The 20,789-nt window shown below is 34.2% G+C and overlaps 1 protein-coding gene across 1 annotated transcript in view; it reads left to right on the forward strand.

The window, feature by feature from the left end:
- Positions 1-20,789, forward strand: part of LOC114336200 (uncharacterized) — a 56,671-nt gene that overhangs the window by 10,665 nt on the left and 25,217 nt on the right. The window contains exon 2 of the mRNA XM_028286532.2: positions 9,946-10,029. Within this exon, the coding sequence (XP_028142333.1) occupies positions 9,946-10,029 (84 nt within the window). The remainder of the gene's footprint in view (positions 1-9,945; positions 10,030-20,789) is intronic.

The following is a 20,789-nucleotide window of genomic DNA, read 5'->3' on the forward strand; positions in this document are numbered from 1 at the left end:
GCCCTGGGACCGTTTTGCCTTTTTCCAAGAAGTTGATATAGATCACACTTTCTGAATACCAGAAAATGGTGACCAAAACTTTCTGGCTGATTGGACAGTCCTCGCCTTCCACACAGCACCTTCGTGGAGTGACGTCCACTGCATTAACAATTTCTTGGTCTCTGGTGTGTACCAGTGGAACCACATTTCGTCGACGGTCTTAAAACAACAATAGAGTATAGAATAGAAATATGCTTTATTGCCACTGAAAATTTTTACAATTTTATGGACAAAGCTTACATACAGTCAAAAGAAAAATAATATCAACAACAAATAACAAATAACAACTACAATTTAATAAAATTAGATAAATCGTCAATATACAGTAAATAAGATATAAAACCAAAGACAAAAACAATTAATTGCAAAATTTATATACATTGCAAATTGAAAATAGAACATACTTACAACAAATAAAATACAACATTAGGAATTGACAGTATAAGCTACTGCGTATGAAACCAAATTTTCTTAGTTATTCATTAAGAAATTCTTCTAATGAATAATATGGTCTTTTATATAGATAGGCTTTTATCAGTTTACGGAATTTTGGGAAAGATGTTGCAGATTTAAGTTGTAAAGGCAGATGGTTGTAAAGTTTTTTTGCGGAATATAATATAGATTTCTTTACTAACTCAGTGCATGGGATCGGTAAATAAATATCAAAGATTGAATTTCTGGTAAAGTAAAGATGATTGGGCCTTGCTGGAAAGGCATGAAGGTGTTTACGAATTAAACAAACCGTTTCTAGAATATATAAAGATGGAAGTGTTAAAATTCCGTGATTACTGAAGTAACTTCTGCAATGTGTAGATCTTCTGAGGCCAAACAGATACCTTATTGCTCTTTTTTGCAATTTAAAAATAACATCAAATTGAGCAGCTGTACTAGAACCCCAAAAAGGAAGACCATATCGAAGATGAGACTCGAATAACGAAAAATATGTTATTTTAGAAGCTGCTAAATTGAGTTCCCTTGAGACAGACCTTATTGCATAGCAAGCTGAAGCGAGTTTCTTACTTAAGGCTATGGGTACATAATTCGCAAATATTTTACGTGTATCCCTACTTTTTCTGTCTTTACACGGCAAATTACGTGTAGTAAAATTCACACTGGTATGGATATGTAAACATTACTAGAATGTCATTCTACTTGAAAATGTCATAATTAATTTAAAGAGATGGCTTTTGAATGTTCTTGGATAACTGTTATTTTTATAATTGCCAATTATTAATTCAGTTAATAAATGTGATAATTTTTTCACTAACTATGTTTTCAGTGATTGTAATAATTTATTTGTACAACAAAAACTAATAATCAATCGAGAAAAGAGGAAAAGTGTTAAAGTGATTTTTTAATAATATGTTGTTATTTTGGAACGCTTACAATTTTGAACATCTCTAACAACAAAATACTTGGATCACAGGATATATCTGATGTATTCTCTGCTTGGATCTTCCACAAATAATACACAATAAATAACTTTTTATTAAGTTCACGTCTTAAATCAATTATTTATCAAATACACTATATATCAATAATATTTAATCAATTTCTCAAAATATTCCCGATGCAATGTCAAATATTTAAAATTGTCACTGATTGTCAGTGTCTGACTGACAATATATGCTGACAATATTATATTCGGTTGAGTGCGTTGTAAGACAAAAACAGATTTGGAAAATATTACCACGGCATTGTGTTCATTTTTTTCAAATCCTGAAAAAACCAATAAATATTATTGAAAAATTTAAACGCAGAATGAAAGACTAAATTATTACCGAGGGCAGAAAGTCCCTTAGAATAAATAAAAAGTTTATTTTGAATGAGATATTTGAAATTAAAAATCACACTAAATTTTCTCATAGTTTTTTCACCCCTGTAACTTATTAAAATAAACATTATAGAAGTTCTCAGGGACTTTCGGCCCTCGCTAATAACGTAATCTTTCATTCTGCTTTTAAATTTTTCAAAAATACTTATTAGTTTTCTCAGGATTCGAAAAAAATGAATCCCCATTTGAATAGCATTGCAGCCGAAAATACGTACCGATCCTCTTAACGAATCGATATGAAGGGACCATTTGAGGTTGCTGTCTAAAAAAATACCAAGAAATTTTACAGAATCAACGGTACTGATCTGGCTGTTATTAAGGGGCAAAGGTTGAAGAGCTCCTTTATAGGATAATGCTACTGTTTTATCTACATTAAAAGAGAGTAAATTAGAGTCCGACCAGGTCTTGATCGTCAGTAGATCCGAAGATATAGTTTCATGAAGAGATGCTATAGTTGAGTTGCTCCAAGTGATACTGGTATCATCAGCAAAAAGAAAAATTTTCCCATCGATTTTTAAATTAGTGACGTCATTTATAAAGATAAGGAACAGAAGAGGACCCAATACTGAACCTTGCGGTACTCCACATACAATGTTTTTGAGACTAGAGTCAGTATCATTTGCGCTAACTAGTTGTTTCCTATTATTCAAGTAGGATTGGAACCAATTCAAAGAAATACCTCTAATTTCATAGAAATTTAGTTTTTTAACCAAGATGTCGTGATTTACAAAATCAAAAGCTTTGGCAGTCACAGAAAACAGGGGCAGTATAAAGATTATTATTTAGTGCTTGATAAACCTCATGTAGCACAGAAAACATGGCATCAGTGGTACATTTATTGGTTAAAAAGCCGAATTGATTTTGAGACAAAATGTTGTTATCAACGATAAAGGACATAAGTCGAGTTTTAATGAGTCTCTCAATAATTTTGGAGCGTACCGGTAGTAAGGCAATAGGTCTATAGTTGCAGGCATTAGATTTTTCGCCACCGTTATGAAGAGGAATAATAATGGCTGTCTTTAGGCACTCTGGAAATTTACCTTTTTCGAAGGAATTATTAATTAGTGAGACGAGGATTTCCAACACATTTTCTGTGAGATTAGAGAAAATTTTTATAGATAGTCCATCAGTACTACAGGATGATTTGCTTTTGATACTATTGATTGTTTGGGTCAGTTCAGAGTTATCGACTGGTTTTAAAAAGAATGAATTCGAGACCTTTCTTGAATTAGGGAGATAAGAAATGGGATCTTTTTGCGGCAAAATAGTTGATGTTATATTTTTACTCACATTAACGAAGTAATCGTTTAGACTCTCAGGATTTGGAAGGGAAAATGATTGAGTTGTGTGAGTTTTATTTCGAAGATCGTTTATTATAGACCAGGTTTCTTTTGCAACACTTTTAGAGCTTCCCAGACGATTTTAATAATAGGCTTTTTTAGCTGATTTGACAAATTTTAGATATGTTGTCCTTTACTTCGTGATATATTCAGTGACAGAAACATTGGTAGTAAATTTCTTGATGTATAGAAGTGAACGCATATTCTTGGCTGATATGCGGATACCTTTCGTAACCCAAGGTTTTCGATGTTTTGGCTTAATAGGAATTAAAGGAAATGCCTTATTGAAGATGCGGATAAGCTTATCTAGAAAAACACTGAAATTATAGTCCACGTCCATAGAAGGAAACTGCCACTCAGAAGTTAAGCATATATTTTGGAATTTACGAAAATTCTGGGCGGAAAAAATCCTACCTAAACGTCTGGGTTTTGAGGAGGGTTTGCTGAAGATGTTAAACTTCGTATACACTGCTTCATGATCAGATAGTCCCGCATTAATAACTGTAGAGCAGACATCAAGGGGTGAGAAATCTGAGACAATATAATCGATTATGTTAGATGTAGTTTTTGTAATCCTTGTAGGAGGATTAACGTGCATTGAGAGGCCATACGATTCAAATATGTTGACCAGGGACACTTGGGTAGCACAAGCAGCAGCATAATTAATGTTAAAGTCACCGCATAGAATTTTTCTGCTTTTATGAGGCAGGTCATCTAACAAATTTAGCAGGTTCTGAAAAAATAGTTTCACGGTAGAGTCAGGTGATCTATAAATGCAAATAATGTAAAGATTAAGATTTTTGTTATAAACTAAGGAAAACTCAAAGACGGATTCACTTAACAAAAAGTCGTATTTTGTTACCGGAGAAAAATCATTATTTATAGAGAGAATTAGGGTGCCTCCATGAGCCGAACTTGGACGATCGTACCTGGCAATTGTGGTATATTTTTCTACAAAAAAAGGCTCGTTGACTTCAAGCCAGTGCTCTGTAACCGCAATTATCGGGGGAAATCCTAATTCCTCCAGAAACAAAAATAATTCATCAGTTTTATTTCTTATAGAACGAATATTAATCAGAACCTTGCCAAAGTTGTCATCACTAAAATAATTTGAGGTTTCTAGTCCCTCAGAACACGTCGTGTTGTTTAAAAATTTCGCTTTGGAGATCCAGTGGAATAATAACTTCGGTGGCATTCCCTTGACTTTTGTAGGTGTATAATTCTTTCCGAACTGAGGTAGGACCTATAAGCGGCAAGATCAGCTTCCACTTCAGCTGGACCAATTCCGTAGGCATGGTTAAATTCTAGAAGAACTTTTCGTAGTTCTTCGGTCTTAGTAGGTAGTCCTTCGGAAGCCAAAAAGAGTTTTACGCTGGTGTTGGTGTATCCATCATAAAATACAGAAGAAGGCTGGTCATGAAGAAAGGCAAGATATAGTTTAATTGCTTTTAAGATATCCGGTTCCCTTAATCTTGCAAGAAGATATCGACTGTTCGAGTTATTAGTTAGTCTAACTCTTGGTGGTGTTAAAGGATCCAAATTTATGGATGGTTCCAAAGTATCTTTCTTAATAAAATTGATATGAGAACGGAAAGGTTCTTTGGATTTGCAAACTGTGATGGCCTGTTTGTCTGTAAATATATTTGTGTTTTCAACTTCATTTTTTTTGTTGCTTGGAATGGTAATTGGATTTTCCAAGCTAACCGGGCTTCTGATGTACTTCGGATTCATATTTTGTTAAGATGAAGTCTTTGGTTCAGAGTATGATGATTCTGTGGACCGTTTAATGTTGACACCAGGTGGCCAAATTTCCTTATTAAATAATAAATCGATGGACGTTTTTGATTTTATGCCTATTTTGAATGAGGAACCAGTTGCTGTGTTGGCGTCTTGAAGTAAGGCGTAACATCGAATATATTCCTTAATATCTAGCCTCTCTTTAATGTAGTGAACTACTTGAATAGGGGTGTAAATTGGGGTTAAGTTGCTAATAACGACAAAGTGACATCTATCTTCTGCAATTTTTGATTTTTTTTTTTTTGACTGGACCAGCTTCAAAATGAGTGTCATCAGTTTGGGTACCTGTAGTGGCATTTACTATGTTTCTCTTCACTACCTCTTTCTTCTTTGGTATAGCAGGTAGTTTGTTTGAAAGGTTACTCATTTGATTTGATATTTCACTTATGTTTGAAGTGAGCCTCTCTAATCCCAATTTTATCTCAGATGAATTTGAATCTTGGATTTGGACTTTAATTGTGTCAGTGGAACAGCCGAAAAAAAACTGACGATATATTGAAGATATCTTGTTCCATCTGCCTTATCGATTTTAAAAGATATTCAGGATTTAGCAGGTCATTTAATTTATGGACCTCGTCAATTTTTTTTGTCAGATAGTCTAATTTGCCGTCATTTTTGGTTAATAAATCATATGTCTCGATGCAAATTGGCAAATTATCGTTCAGTTTTTTTGTGACTTGAATTAAGGCGTCAAAATTCTCTTGTGGTATTTGATTTTTTGATAAATCGTTTATTTTTTCATTTAAATATCTGAGGCTAGGAGACTCGCATAAAGAACAGAAGAATCGTAAATGACAAATTTTTGGGTCCAGTGGAGTTTTTGCCGTTGTTTTGTTGAGAGTAGAACATTTGAGGCAAAAATACCGTTTGCAATCCCCATGGCAACGTAAAATATATTTTTCGTTTTGGGAAAATTCAGCTAAGCAAATTTCACAATTATTATTGTACGCCATGGTGTCAAGGTTAAATATACAAATATTTACCTATGTCGTTGAAAGTTAGTCGATGTGATGATAGTAATAAAATGTAAACACTTACAGCTAGTATTCACAACACAACAATCAAAACAAATAACAAAACACAAGAAACAAATCAAAACACACATCCGTTCGCTTCCAATGCTGGCGAACGAATGACGTAAAAACTCCTTTGAATTACGCTTAAACATCTTCAGACACTGCTCTGAAGTGATATCATGGTTGCTCTTATTGCCCGGAGTGAGAAAATGAACACAGCTTTCTATTACAGTTTTCTTATGCAAAAAATTTTATACAGGATATGACCCACGTAATTTGTTAAGATGGTCAACTTCAGTCGGCGGTCTACCAATACGAGATCGTGGATTTCTTTCACGTTATTCTCGATTGTAGCCGTTTTTGGGGCACCTTTTTTTGGAATGAGGTGGAAAGATTCGTAAATCGACTAGGGAAGGTGTCCCTAGTACTGTTGGATTCAACCAAACCAGAGACATACGCCGACGGCACGGTGTCAAAACTAAGTGACAGAGGGCCCCCTTCAGACATCCCTGCCAGGTCACCTACAAACTAAAACCACCCCCTCTTCGACCCGAGGTATCCCTAGACGAGTTCATTAGTGAACGAAACATGGGGATACCCCGCGCAGACCGGATTAAAGGTGCCCTTAGAGCTACTTATTATATCTACAGCACTTACCTAATAGCGGTGAGCGTATAGGGAAAAGATCTAGTTCCCAAGCGGAGAAACATTGAGGAAAAAAAGAGAAGGTAACTCGATATATTTTGATACAATAAAGAAGAAAGCAGGAAATAAAAGATTTTTTTTATTTTTTTGTTTTTTTTTTACAGTTGACCGCTATGAAGGAGGTAGACTCCCTCACCCAGCTTGTTCTACTCTTTCCATTATAGACTTTCTTTTCATGATGCTTGTTATATGGTTATCTTATATACAGTCGAAATTCTCTTTGCTGGTCATTGCAATCTGCATGATGTTGTTGGGCGAGATAGCGCCAAACCTATTCTGCATCCTTTGTTGTTCTACGACGAAAACATTACACCGTAAAATGCAATGTTCCGCATCGTCCCTCTCGTGACACGTGGTGCATATATCATCGTTGGTTTTTTTGATGCCATATGTGTAAGACCTAAAAGATCCATGACCCGTCAGGAACTGAGTAGAGTAGTAATTTACCCGTTTAAACTTACAGTTGTACCAAGCTACAACATCGGGGATCAGTGTTTTGGTCCAGCGAGCCTTCGTGGTCTGTACCTCCCATTCCCTTTGCCATTCCATTAGCATGTTTACTCGTATGGTCCTTCTCACCTGTTGTAAGTGGCCATCGTGTGCTTCATACAGCATTTGTCTCTCTTTGGCTAACAGGTGAATAGGAAGAGGGCCCGCTATCACCTGTAAGGCCAACGTAGAAGTGGTTCGGTATGCGCTCACCACTTTTAAAATAGGCTTCCTTTGGGCTCTTGTTATGATATCTCTGTACTTCTGGTGTTTTAGTAGGCTGATCCAGACGGGGGTTCCATATAGAAGGGTCGACTGCACCACTTGGAGGTACAAACTTCTCTTGTTGCTGCTGGGCCCTCCAATTTTGGGTATTATTCTCTGGATAGCTGCCGTCCGTTCGTCTGCCTTCTGAACCACTCTTGATAAGTGTTTCGTGTATCTTAGGCCTCTGTCCAGGTCAATACCCAAATACCTCGCACAGTTCGTCGGCTCTAGTTGGCTACTACCTATTTGGAAGGTCAAGTCCGGCCCATTTCTTGGAGATTTAAGGATGACCACTTCTGTCTTGTGACCTGCAAGTTCAAGATCATTATTTTCCATCCACCTGTTCACTTTCTCGCAGCATTCGTTTACGATTTCCACAAGGTCCCAGTACATGTCGTTGGTGACCAATATAGCAAGGTCGTCTGCATAGGCTACTGCTATGTTGTTTCTACCGTAATCGATATTTAAATCCCCATTGTACAAAACATTCCACAACGTTGGACCTAGTAAAGAGCCTTGCGATACGCCGGCTGCTAGTTTCATCTCAACATTTCTGGCCACTGAAACATGTCTCTCGCTTAAATATCTTTTTATAATATTGATCAGATATCCCGAGACTTTAGCGGTTTCTAATTTAGTAATAATATGGGCCCAGTTGGCCGAGTTAAAGGCGTTCTTTACGTAAAACATTACTAAAACGGCCCATCTTTTTCTGGTGTTCTTCACAGTGTCTGTAATATGCTTGACCGCATCTATAGCAGATTTTCCTTTCCTGAAACCCTACTGTCTGGTTGAGATGATGTATTTTTCTCTCAGCTCTCTTTCAAGACGGTTTTTAGCAATATTGTCATACAACTTTCCTGGACAGTCGAGTAGTCATATCGGTCTATAGGCGGTGGCTTCTTCCGGGTCTTTACCGGGTTTGGGTATTAGAGTTAGTCTCGTCTCGCGAGCTTGAGCTGGATAGGAAACTCTTATTTTGTCAGCAGCTGGTTCAATATGGCTCTGATAGCATCTGATTGCGTTTTAACTATTAGTTTTATCGCTTCTGGTGTCACACGATCGGATCCAGGGGATTTACCTACTTTAATGGACTCTGCCGCTTTGATGAGGTCCGCATTACTTATTTTCTCCGGACAGATATGTGGATTGTACGTATGTTCAATGCCGGGTTTTTTGGGAAAGAGAGTGTTAGCTATTTCTCTTCTTTTCTCATCTCGCAGATTGTATGGGACCTCGAACTTCAGCGTTTTGGTGGCTATTCCATAGGCATCGCCCCATACGTCATTTTCCAGCGCCTCGCACAAGTCTTGCCAACATGTGCACTTTGCGCTCTTTATAAGTTTGTTTAGTTCGTTCTTGACGGATTTATATTCGTCTTTTGTCTGCTGGGTCCTGTGTCTCTGGGCGATTCGTCTGAATCTAAGGCATTCTGTTCGTTTCCACTGAATTTCGTCATTCCACCAGTAGGGTACGGTGTATGAGGCGGTTTTGCTTTTACTACTTAATTTGTATGCCCTAGTAATGGAATTGTTTTTGGGGCACCGGTCTTCCTGTCTACAATAATGTATAATGTATAATCCGCAATACTCTTTGTATTGTTTTCTCCTCTCCTTTATTTTTTCTTGATCTTGGTTTGACCACCACCAGGTCTATTTATTCTTAAACATATTTTCTGAGGTTTCTTCAAAAATTTAAAATTACAGTATCCCACCAACATTTTTTCAAATTTTACTAGGACTTCCTTTTGAGTTATTTTGGCCCTAAATAAAACTATCTTTATTCTTCTACTATTACTAACCATTGAGGAGTTTTTTGTTATAGCAATTGTTCAATAAGAGGAACTTTCAACAGTCTCAAACGTAACTGTTGACTGTTGAGCCGACCATTCACGGTACAGCGGCGTCGTTTAATTATTTAGTCGCATTGGACTAATAATTAGTAATTGGCATAACTTTTGATCATGTGTAATCGTTCATCCAACGAAACACTAAAATTTGATGGCAGGCACGCTGGCCTGTCTGCTTCAGTACTGCAGAAATTAATATATGATCGACTCTTGTCGAACGACACCGCAGTACCGTGAGTGGCCGATTTAACAGTAACTTAATCATTTTTACCTTTCCAGTTCAACTGCGTAATATAAGAAGTTTCAGAACTTAAATATACCACGATTTTAGATGATGTTGCATATGGTATTCATTAAAGTGGAAGCCAGGTGTTTTTCAACCAATACCATACAAATTTGATCTGTTGTAATTGTATCTGATATGCTCTCCTTTTACTTTAATTCCATAAATACCATTCTTTAGTTGAAGTATAATATTCAAGGTATCTGCAACCCATTCTTGCTCATACAAAAGAGATAATACAGACCCATTGGTTCCTTTTCCGTTGTGAAAACACTCCATTATATTGAGTATATATTGTCCAAATTGTCCAGTTACTTCATTTCCAGGCATATTGTGTTGGATGAATACTTTATGGAGCGATATAAGTACTGTGACCAACGTAGAACTACTTGATGACGATTATGAAGAAAGTAAGTGAACTCCTTCAAAGCTGTGACGTTTAAAGAATCCTATTCCCGCTTGGTGTAGGTATATTAAACTATAAATATTAAACCTTAAATATAATTTCTTTGCTACAAATCACACAACAAATACAAACCATGAAAATAAAATGTTTAAAAGATTTTTAAATGTAGGTATAGGTATGAGATTTCGTATTAAAAATAAACATTTTCTAAAAAAAATTTTACTGGCTTGTCAAACATAAATATTACAAGTTTTTCCATTAGTATATTAATTGGTTATTAAAATCACCTCTTTCAAAATTATGAGTAGTGTGGCAGATTCGTTCAAATATTATAAGAATTGTGCATTTAATTATAGAAGCATATAATATGGACCACATATACTACACATATAGAGATTCAAAATTAGATATGAGGCTATCTCAGATTTTACCTTTTTCAAAAACGGCGGGCATTCAAAATGGCGACGATACATATGTGCCTAATAGCACGAAAACTTTTAAACGAAAAGTCCGACTTCAACCAAATTTGGTACATGGGTTCTTTTTTTGATGTATAAGATATAGCTCCTGCACCGGAAGAATCGGTTTACCAGAAGTTGTGTTTTTCCTTTTTTTTTTGTAAAAATATGTTGTTCTTTTTTCAATTCTTTCACCCTGTATATATTAATTTTTCAAAAATGTAATACCGGCATTGAAAAGAGATTTACACCGGCAAAAAAATATTTTTAGACGATATTTTACTTTACTTTTAGTTATGTTAATTACCATGGAATAAATGCATAACTTATCACATGTACCTATGTGCGGCAGATTCGTGCAAATATTATAAGAATTATTATGCATTTAATGGTAGAAGCATATAATTTGGACCACATAAACTACACATATAAATTTCAAAATTAGATGCAAGGCCATTTCTCTATAAATTAATCTATTAATCTTAGCGCCATCTACACGATTATTGTGAAAGTATCCAAAGTAAGAAATTCATATTTTATCAATAGAACGTCAAAATGATTAGCAAAATCTTAAAAAAATCGATTACAATTTAATTATTTTTTGCGTTGTAAATATTAAGCGATAACAATTAAATAATAAATTTAAAAATTACCGGTGAAAGTTGAATTAGTAGTCCGCTAGGAGCGACACCAGCGAAGCTCAGAGCGTATAGGTTCTTTTTTGATGTATAAGATGGAGCTCTTGAACCGTAGGAATCGGTTTTAGAAAAATTGTGTTTTTCCTAATTTTTTTGTAAAAATATGTTGTTTATTTTTTCAATTTTTTCACCCTGTATATATTAATTTTTCAAAAAGGTAATACCGGCGTTGAAAAGACCGTAAAAATATTTTTTAGCAAATATTTTGAACTCTTTAGTTATATTAATTACCATTAATTTAATAAATGCATAACGTATCTACACATGTAGGTAACATATGTGTGACAGATTCGTGCAAATAATAATATAAGAATTATTGTTCATTTAATGGTAGAAGCATATAATTTGGTCCACACATACTACACATACAAAAATTCAAATTTAGCTAAGAGGCCATCTCAGATTTTGTCTTTTACAAAAATGGCGGGCATTCAAAATGAATCTGCAATTAAGATAACTAAAAAGTTCAAAATATTTCCTAAAAAATATTTTTACACTCTTTTCAATACCGGTATTACATTTTTAAAAATTCATATAGACAGGGTGAAAGAATTGAAAAAAACAACATATTTTACATAAAAAATAGCAGTACAAACGCAACTTTTGGTAAACCGATTCCTCCGGTTCAAGACCTCGATCTTACTCATCAAAAAAAGAACCTATATACCAAATTTGGTTAAAATCTGACGTCTCCTTCAAAAGTTATCGTCCTATTAGCCACATATGTATAGTGACCATTTTGAATGCCCGCCATTTTTGTAAAAGGAACAAAAACTGAGATGGCCTTATATTTAAATTTGAACCTTTATATAGGTACTATATGTGGTCCAAATTATATGCTTCTACCACTAATTGTACAATAATTCTTATAATATTTGCATCAATCTGCCGCACATAGGTACACATGTGAAGTTACGTTATGCATTTATTAAATGATAATTAACATAACTAAAAAGTTTAAAATATTTCCTAAAAAATATCTTTTCCATGGCGGTATTCACTTTATGAAAAATTAATACATACAGGGTGAAAAATTGAAAAAAACTCAACATATTTTTACATAAAAACCAGGAAAAACACAATTTCTGGTAAACCGATTCTTCCGGTTCAAGACCTCGATCTTATACATCAAAAAAAGAACCTATATACCAAAATTGGTTGAAATCTGGCGTCTCGTTCAAAAGTTATCGTGGCTATTAGTCACATATGTATAGTCGCCATTTTGAATGCCCGCCATTTTTGTAAAAGGCAAAATCTCTAATGGCCTCGTATCTAAATTTGAACCTTTATATGTGTAGTATATGTGGTCCAAATTATATACTTATATCATTAAATTGTTTCACATATCGGCTGCACTAGAGTGAATCGGTTATATTATCTCATCGCTATTGCCAGCTTTTTCTCTTCTGTTTAGGTTCTGCGTTTTCACTCAATCCCAGGTTTTTCTGGGCGGTACCAAACCAACTGCTACTTCTAGCTTACCAAAAAATAAAAAATAAAAATTTCTAATTTAATAATTTTCTACACCTGACATATCCGAACCAGATTTTCTGTATCTGTTCCTGTTCCAAGTATTGTTACGCCTCTGGTAGTAAAATAATTTTTATTTACAAAAGATGTTTTTACCCACCGAAAACTTGTATCCAGGTAATCCCGGGTAGAAAATATTCAAAAGGCGTGGTTTTACTTACCTATTAGAAATTTCGAAGTTGTCCCCCGCAAACAACTGGTAGTCGTTGCAATTATAATTTTAAGCAATTAGTAGCAATCCAGGTAATCCCGGGTAGAAAATATTCAAAAGGCGTGGTTTTACTTACCTATTAGAAATTTCGAAGTTGTCCCCCGCAAACAACTGGTAGTCGTTGCAATTATAATTTTAAGCAATTAGTAGCAATCTAGAATGCGACCAGTCTGGTTGTCGCTTTTAGGCCCGGCGCAAATTAAACCTAAGCGAGACACAACCTGCGTCGGCGAACTGCTATCGGTTCATCCGTTCGCAGTTCTCGCTTGGGAACGTTTGTCATCGGCGTACAGTTTTCTTGGGCCGTAGGGCGCGTGACACCACCAGATGTTTATTTTTACGTGTTTTTGTTTGCGAGATGGAAGTATTTTAAATGAATACGGATGGTACCTAATTTATTATGATAAATAAAAGTATTAGCATAGTCAATACCCCGAGTGAAAACTGCATTGTCTTTGTCATTAAATTCTGATAACTTTTGGTAGACTAAATAAGCGGCTATACGAAATTAATAAACAAAGTTATGCCTATACAAAATCACAATATTAGAAAAATAAGGTGAAAAATGATTCATGTTACTTAAAACCGTGATCGATAAAAGTATCGTATTACAATCACATTCAACTTGTCGGCATATTACATTTTTGTTTATTACATCATTTAGTGTTTATTACTATTACATCATTTTGTTTATTTACATCATACAGATATGTAATTTTTTATGACCGATCTGTAGCGGAGGGATTATGAATTATGACTGGTAGTAATTGCAAATTATTGTGATTTGAGCAGTAAATTGAGGAATACGAGTTATGACCGAGCAGTAGGGAAGAGATTATTTTAAATATGTAGGTATTATGTGTAGAAATAAAATACCCAGTGTAAGATATCTTTTTATGCACCCGCTTATGATCAAATTAGATGTTTTTGAAAGTCATACCGCTACGACTACTAGGAACGTGTAAAATATTTTTAAAACGTTACTAGTTACAAGTACGGAAATGCCGATTTTAAGTTGCTTACTCAATTCAGTACAAGGATCAGATACACCAGTATTTTGTAATCAGTATTTGTACTCAGTACTACTTAGAACCGGTATCAAAAGTAACCGTTACATGTCGGCACTGATTTTGCCCGTCCCTATTCGCCATTCGATGGCCAACGGTTGGGTTGGCTTGTGTTAAATATGCCGTGCGCTAGAAAAATAAATGCATGGGTCACCCGTACCGCCGGCGCAGGTTGTGTCTCGCTTAGGTTCAATTTGCGACGGCCTAAGCCCCGGCGCAAATTGATCCTAAGCCAGACACAACCTGCGTCGGCAGACTGCGTAGACCGTTCTGCGCATCCTACTATCAGTTCATGCGTTCGCAGGTCGAGCTTGGGAAGGCCTGTCGTCAACGTACAGTTTTCTGGGCCTTGGGACGGGTGACTCACCGCCAGATGTATATTTTTACGTGTTTTTGTTTGAGAGATGGAACTATCTGAAATGAATAAGCGGCGATATATTTTACACTATCTTGAAGGAATAACATTTTATTGCTCTGTTGTATCAATCAGCACTACTCTACAAGTTTTGGTTTATTCGTTTTAATGTTTTATTGCAATAGTAAGGAATATAATATATCTGATTAAAACAGTGAATTTTTTACATGTTAATTATTTTTAATTTCTTCTGAAGTATCTAGTGTGGCTTTAGCCAATAAATCAAAATTATGCGTATACGAGAGCATATTATTTGAAAAATAAGGAGTACCATTGATGTGTCATAATTATAATCTCCTTTATACAGATCAAAAAATTGTTTAGTATGTATTTCTAAATCCACACAATCATTGGAAAATGATTAATGGTAAAAAATAGGTATCATATATTTTTTATACTTTTGTTTATCGTTAAAAATTAAATGATGGTTGTGAATTGTATTTTTTGTGTTATTTAATATTTTAGCAAAAACATAATCAGCAAAAATCTTATTTAAAACATGCGAACCGTTTTTGCAATCACAATCAGTGCAGTGTTTAACTTATGCTTGTTATTATAAAGGTATGTCGAAATAGAATACTCAGTGTAAGATATATTTTTATGCACCCGCTTATGAACCGATATGTTTTCGAAAGTCATACCGCTATGACTACTAGGGACGTGTAAGATATTTTTAAAACGTTACTAGTTACATGTACAGAACTACCGTTTTTTAGTTGCCTACTAAATTCAGTACAAGGATCAGATACATCAGTATTTTGTAATCAGTATTTGCACTCAGTACCTACCACTGAGAACCGGTATCAATAGTAACCGTTACACGTTTGCACTTATTTTGCCCGTCTCTATTCGTTACGGCGACAGCCGACGGTCGGGTTGGCTTGTGTTCAACATGCGGCACGCTAGAAAAATAACTGCACAGGTCACCCGTCCCACCGGCGCAGGTTGTGACTCGCTTAGGTTCAATATGCGCCGGGGCTAAGGCCCGTCGTGAAGTTGGACTACATGCAAGTGTCGACAAACGAAGAAAGTGATTATTTTATTGATTTAGTCTCTAAATATCCCTGTTTGTTCGACTGCAAAAACGTGAATTATAAAAATTCACGTATGAAATAAATATTTGAGATCAGGAAATTAAACTCATCTATAGTCCGTCCGCTCTAACTTTTCCCATGCGTTACGACTTATTTTCAAACAAATTAAGTCAAAACCTAAAGTCGATATGTATATACATTTTTTATACTGTATACTATATACTACACACATCGGCGTACGTTTCACTTTAGGTTTTGACTTAATTTGTTTGAAAATAAGTCGTAACACATGGGAAGTTAGAGGGGACGGAATATATATACATATTAAGGACAATTAATTTACTCTTTCAGTTATCTCTGCGTTCCTATCGATTGAGCTATCTATTGTAACACCTAGATAGTTTAATATGTCTACTTTTTGGAATTCACATTGCTCAGTATTTATATGCATTATCTATGTTACAATTTTTTCTTGAACTTAGCATGCACATAGTACTCTATTCATTTGTAAGTGTTGTAGAGAGACTATCACCTTGTCGAACTCCAATTTCCATATTGATTAGTTTCTCTATTTCACTCATAAATTATGACTTTTGCTACATTTGCTCTTTGTCATTTTCTCTAATCTAATCAGTTTTGCTGCTATATTAATGTTTTACATTTCTTGTAAGTGTTGGTGGTATATAAAAGTAGATGTAAATTAATGTCATATTCGTATCACTTTTCAGTCAGTTTTTTTAGTAGGTGAATGGTGTCTATAGTCGATTTTCCTTTTTTGAAGCCTGTTGTCGGTTGGTATTTTCCTAGTGTATTTTCGTTATATTTATTTATTCTGTTTTCAAGATGCTTGTCAGTATTTTGTATGTGGTATTCGGTAGCATAATTCCTCTATAGTTACTGGTATCCATTGGGTCTCCTTTTTTGTATATAGTTATTATATGACCCTTTCTCTACTCCATTCATTGGTATATTTTCTGACTTCCATATATTTTTTATTAGTTTATGAATCCAGTGCACCAGTTCTCCTCAATGCTGCTGCTTTTCCTGATTTCAAACTTCACTGTTTCAACAATTTCGTTGTATGTGAGTTTTTAATGTCACATCATTTCTTTATTTTACAAAAGTTGGAGAAGTGCTTTTCCCAGTTGTCTGTACGAATTTTAAGTCTTACTGTTGTTTTATTGTTGTTACATTGCTTTCATATTCGTACATTATTTTTTAACATAATCTTACAGTTTTCTGTTGTCTTTGTTATTTTTAAGTCTAAATATTACTTTCAGACTCAGTTTTTGTTCGTTTTGTAATAGTACATTGAAATTAACTTAATTGATTTCACTATGTCTGTTAGTTACAAAATATTTCACACTAATATCTCAAATAAATTGTGATAAGCGTACCGAATAATTTCGCATCGTGTTTTACCCACTCAACTACCTACCTGTTGACAAGTCGATAATACAAGGTGTAACAAAAATGCAAGTCATAAATTAAATCACATATTCTTGGACCAAAAATAGATCAATTGAACCTTACTTACTTTATATTACAAATGTGCACATAAAAAAGTTACAGCCCTTTGAAGTTACAAAATAAAAATTTATTTTTTTTATACATCGAAAACTCGTAGATATTTTTTATTGAAAATGGACATGTGGCATTCTTATGGCAGGAACATCTTAAAAAACAAATTATAGTGAAATTTCTGAACCAAATAAAAATTTTATGGGGGTTTTGTTCCCTTAATCCCCCCAAAAAATTTGTATACGTTCCAATTAAATTATTATTTTAGTGCCATTAGTTAAACACAATATTTTTAAAACTGTTTTGCCTCCTAGTACTTTTTTGATAAGCCACTGTTTATCGAGATATTTTGAATATTTGTTGAATCCACCACTGAATATTCTGAATATTTGTATTAATGTGGCTTATCGAAAAAATACTAAAAGGCAATTTTTTTTAAAATACCTTGTTTAGGTAACTAATGGTACCACAATAATAGTTTAATTGGAATGTACCCAAACATTTGGGGGGTTTAAAGAACAAAATCCCCATAAAATTTGTATGTAAACATATTAAAAATGAAGCTGCATCTCGATAAAAACTGGCTTATCAAAAAAATACTAGGAGGGAATAAATTTTAGAAACATTGTGTTTAGCTAACCGTATCACAATAATAATTTAATTGGTACGTACACAAAAGTTTGGGGGGTTTAAGGGAACAAAACCTCATAAAACTTTTATGGTGTGTACAAATGTCACTGTTATTTTTTTGTAAGATGTTCCTACCATAATAATGACACATGTCCATTTAAAATTAAAAAGCTCTATTAGTTTTCGATATATTGAAAAAAAAACGATTTTCATTTTGTAACTTCAAAGGGCTGTAACTTTTTTTATGTGCATATTTGTACTATCAGTCGAACTATTTTTGGTTCCAGAATAAGTGATTTAATTTATGACCTGCATTTTTGTTACACCCTGCCTATAAATATTGTAGTTATATCCCAAAAATTATGTCCAACAATACCATTATTAATTTTACATTATTTTTGGGATAAAGGTATCAGGTAAAGGATACTGGGCATTTTTAGAATTGTTAGAGTTAATTGCAGAATTATCCAGAGTCTTTTCTGATTATATAAATCCTCATCTCGTGAATGGATCAATTTGGTTTCAGCAAGATGGAGCAGCTTCTCGTGATCTTCTAGGCGTTCGTGAGTTTCTCGAAAATATATTTCCAAACCATGGGATTTGAAGAGTAGGGGCTATCGAATGGTCAGAAAGATCTCCGGCTTTATCAAATTATGGATTATTTTTATGGACTTATTTAACACGCAAACGCTATATAAATAGGTCACAGACTATCCAGGAACTGAAAAACGAAATTTTAGAAGAGACAGATTAATAAACGATAGCCAACGATTAATTAAAAAAGTCTTAAATGCATTTTCATTCAGAATGGAGTTCTGTTTAAAAACTTTAATTTTTTTTATATGCTTTCGGTATATACATTAATATTAATTATTACAATATAAAAATGTTTTCCAAATTTACGCATATTCCTGGTGTATATTAGCCATTAACGCATTATATGTTACATCGGCGATATACCCTATTCCACGAACATACGCCTGTTTTGGATTACTTCGACAACGAATATTTTACTGTGCAAAATAAGAAGAACGAAAGTAAATTGCAAATTACATTGTTGTTTATGGGAATAATTATTAGCGCCATTTACTTTCGTACTTCTTATGTTGCACAGTAAAATATTCGTTGTCGAAGTAATCCAAAACAGGCGTATGTTCGTGGAATGGCCCATAATATAAAAACTATATCAAAAGATAGTAAAATATACGAGTGGTCCTATTACCCATATTATCGTAAAAATACGCATATTATCCATATATCTCAGAAACTGTACAATTGGCAATGTTAAAAATATAAAATTTTAAATCGCTGGTCCATCTAATATACATAATCAACATTTTGTTACTATATTATCATACGGAGTTTCATAAATATTTTCAATAGTAGTAGCACTTCTTATAAGAAAAAATACTAAACAACAATAAATAGTAATAGTGCGGCAGACTCATGCAAATATTATCAGAATTGTGCATTTAATGATAGAAGTATATTATTTGGACCATAAATATATACTATACACATATAAAGGTTCAAATTCAGATATGAGGCCATCTCAGATTTTGCCTTTAAAAAATATATATATGCCTAATAGCACGATAACTTTCAAACTAAAAGTCCGATTTTAACCAAATTTGGTATATAGATTCCTTTTTTGATTTACAAGGTCGAGTTTGTGAACCGGAGGAATCGGTTTACCGTAAGTTATGTTTTTCCTTATTTTTTATGTAAAAATATATTTATTTCCTTCAAAATTTTTCACCCTGTATATAATATTTTTTTAAAAAGATGATACCCCCATTGAAAAGCGAACTTTTTATTTACGTTAATTACCATTTAAGCAATAAATGCATAACCTATCTCTGCATGTATTTCTTCAGGACAAAATTTAACATGGCTTCTTATGGCTGAAACTTAACATGGCTTCTTATGAGCATATTTTTTTGTAAAACTACATTTAAGCAAGTCTAAAAAGATCAACGTCATCATGAAGCTGAAAAGCATACTCAGACGGCTTTTGTGAAGGGTATCAAGTCATTAACTTACTAGTGTAACGCAAAATCTAGGAAACCCATTCAGCGAAAATGGCTCTGATGTACGGGTACTTGACAGTAGAGGTATTGTACAGATGGCAGTTGAAGACACATTGTTAAATATTGAAATAATTGAAATTAAGTAGTATGCATTATATAAGCGAGAGGCTTATCAATAAAACTAAACCAATATGAGAGCCGATAAAACGTACCTACAAATCGGAACCTCCTCAGCCGTCAGCCACCTCGTGAGAAATCAAATAAGCAGCTACAGATGATACCAATGAAGAATGAGTTCCCTTTGTTTTCGAGATTGTATATTGCATTACAATCACGTAATGGAGACTTGGACGATTATTTATTATTATTTATTAATTTATTACTAACGAGAATTATTATTTAACTAACGGATTATTATTTAAACACGAGAACCAAGCTAATCCTCCAGCACTCTCTAAGTTGGGCAATCTAAGAACTCGAACAAAGGCTGACTTATAGGCTCGTTTTGAAAAAATTTTACCTACTAAAATTAGCAAACCATCTGTTGAAATAACAATAATTAACGGTGCTGCAATTACTTGCTGCGAACAGGGTTAACAAACACCTTTGAGGATTATGCTAATAGTGTATTCGTACCTTATATCAAATCTCGGCTTCAAAATGTAAAACTTCTTTAGCCAGAAGTCTTGGACTCCGTCCGAGCCTGGAGATTTCCAGTTGTGAAGCTCTTTGATAGTACTCGAGACTTCTTCAGTGGTGAAAGGTTCGTAAGGAATATTATTGTAATGTTGACAGTTTTTCGTCGTGCCTTCAATCCATCCAACATTGTTCTTATGAGTAGCTGGCGTTGAAAGTTGGTTTCTCCAAAATTCATGAATTTCTTCTTGACTTGGGTATACTTTATTTTCATTTTCTACAGTGGAGTTAAGTTTCCTATAAAACGCCTTCTCTGAATGCTCAAAGAGTATGTTGTCGTATTTTCGGTTGTTACTGACTTTGTATCTCCTTAGACGGCCTGAATAAACGGAGAGTTTTTGTTTTAATTTGTCTAGGCAATGTTCAGCTGTGTGGTTTTCTGGATCATGCTGTGAGTGTCTCGGAGTATTTCGCATTATTTCTTCAGCACTTCTAATTAATTTTCTACTCGTTTTTCCTCGAATATATTTCTTT

The sequence above is a fragment of the Diabrotica virgifera genome, chromosome 3 (assembly GCF_917563875.1).
Source record: "Diabrotica virgifera virgifera chromosome 3, PGI_DIABVI_V3a".
Taxonomy (NCBI): domain Eukaryota; kingdom Metazoa; phylum Arthropoda; class Insecta; order Coleoptera; family Chrysomelidae; genus Diabrotica; species Diabrotica virgifera.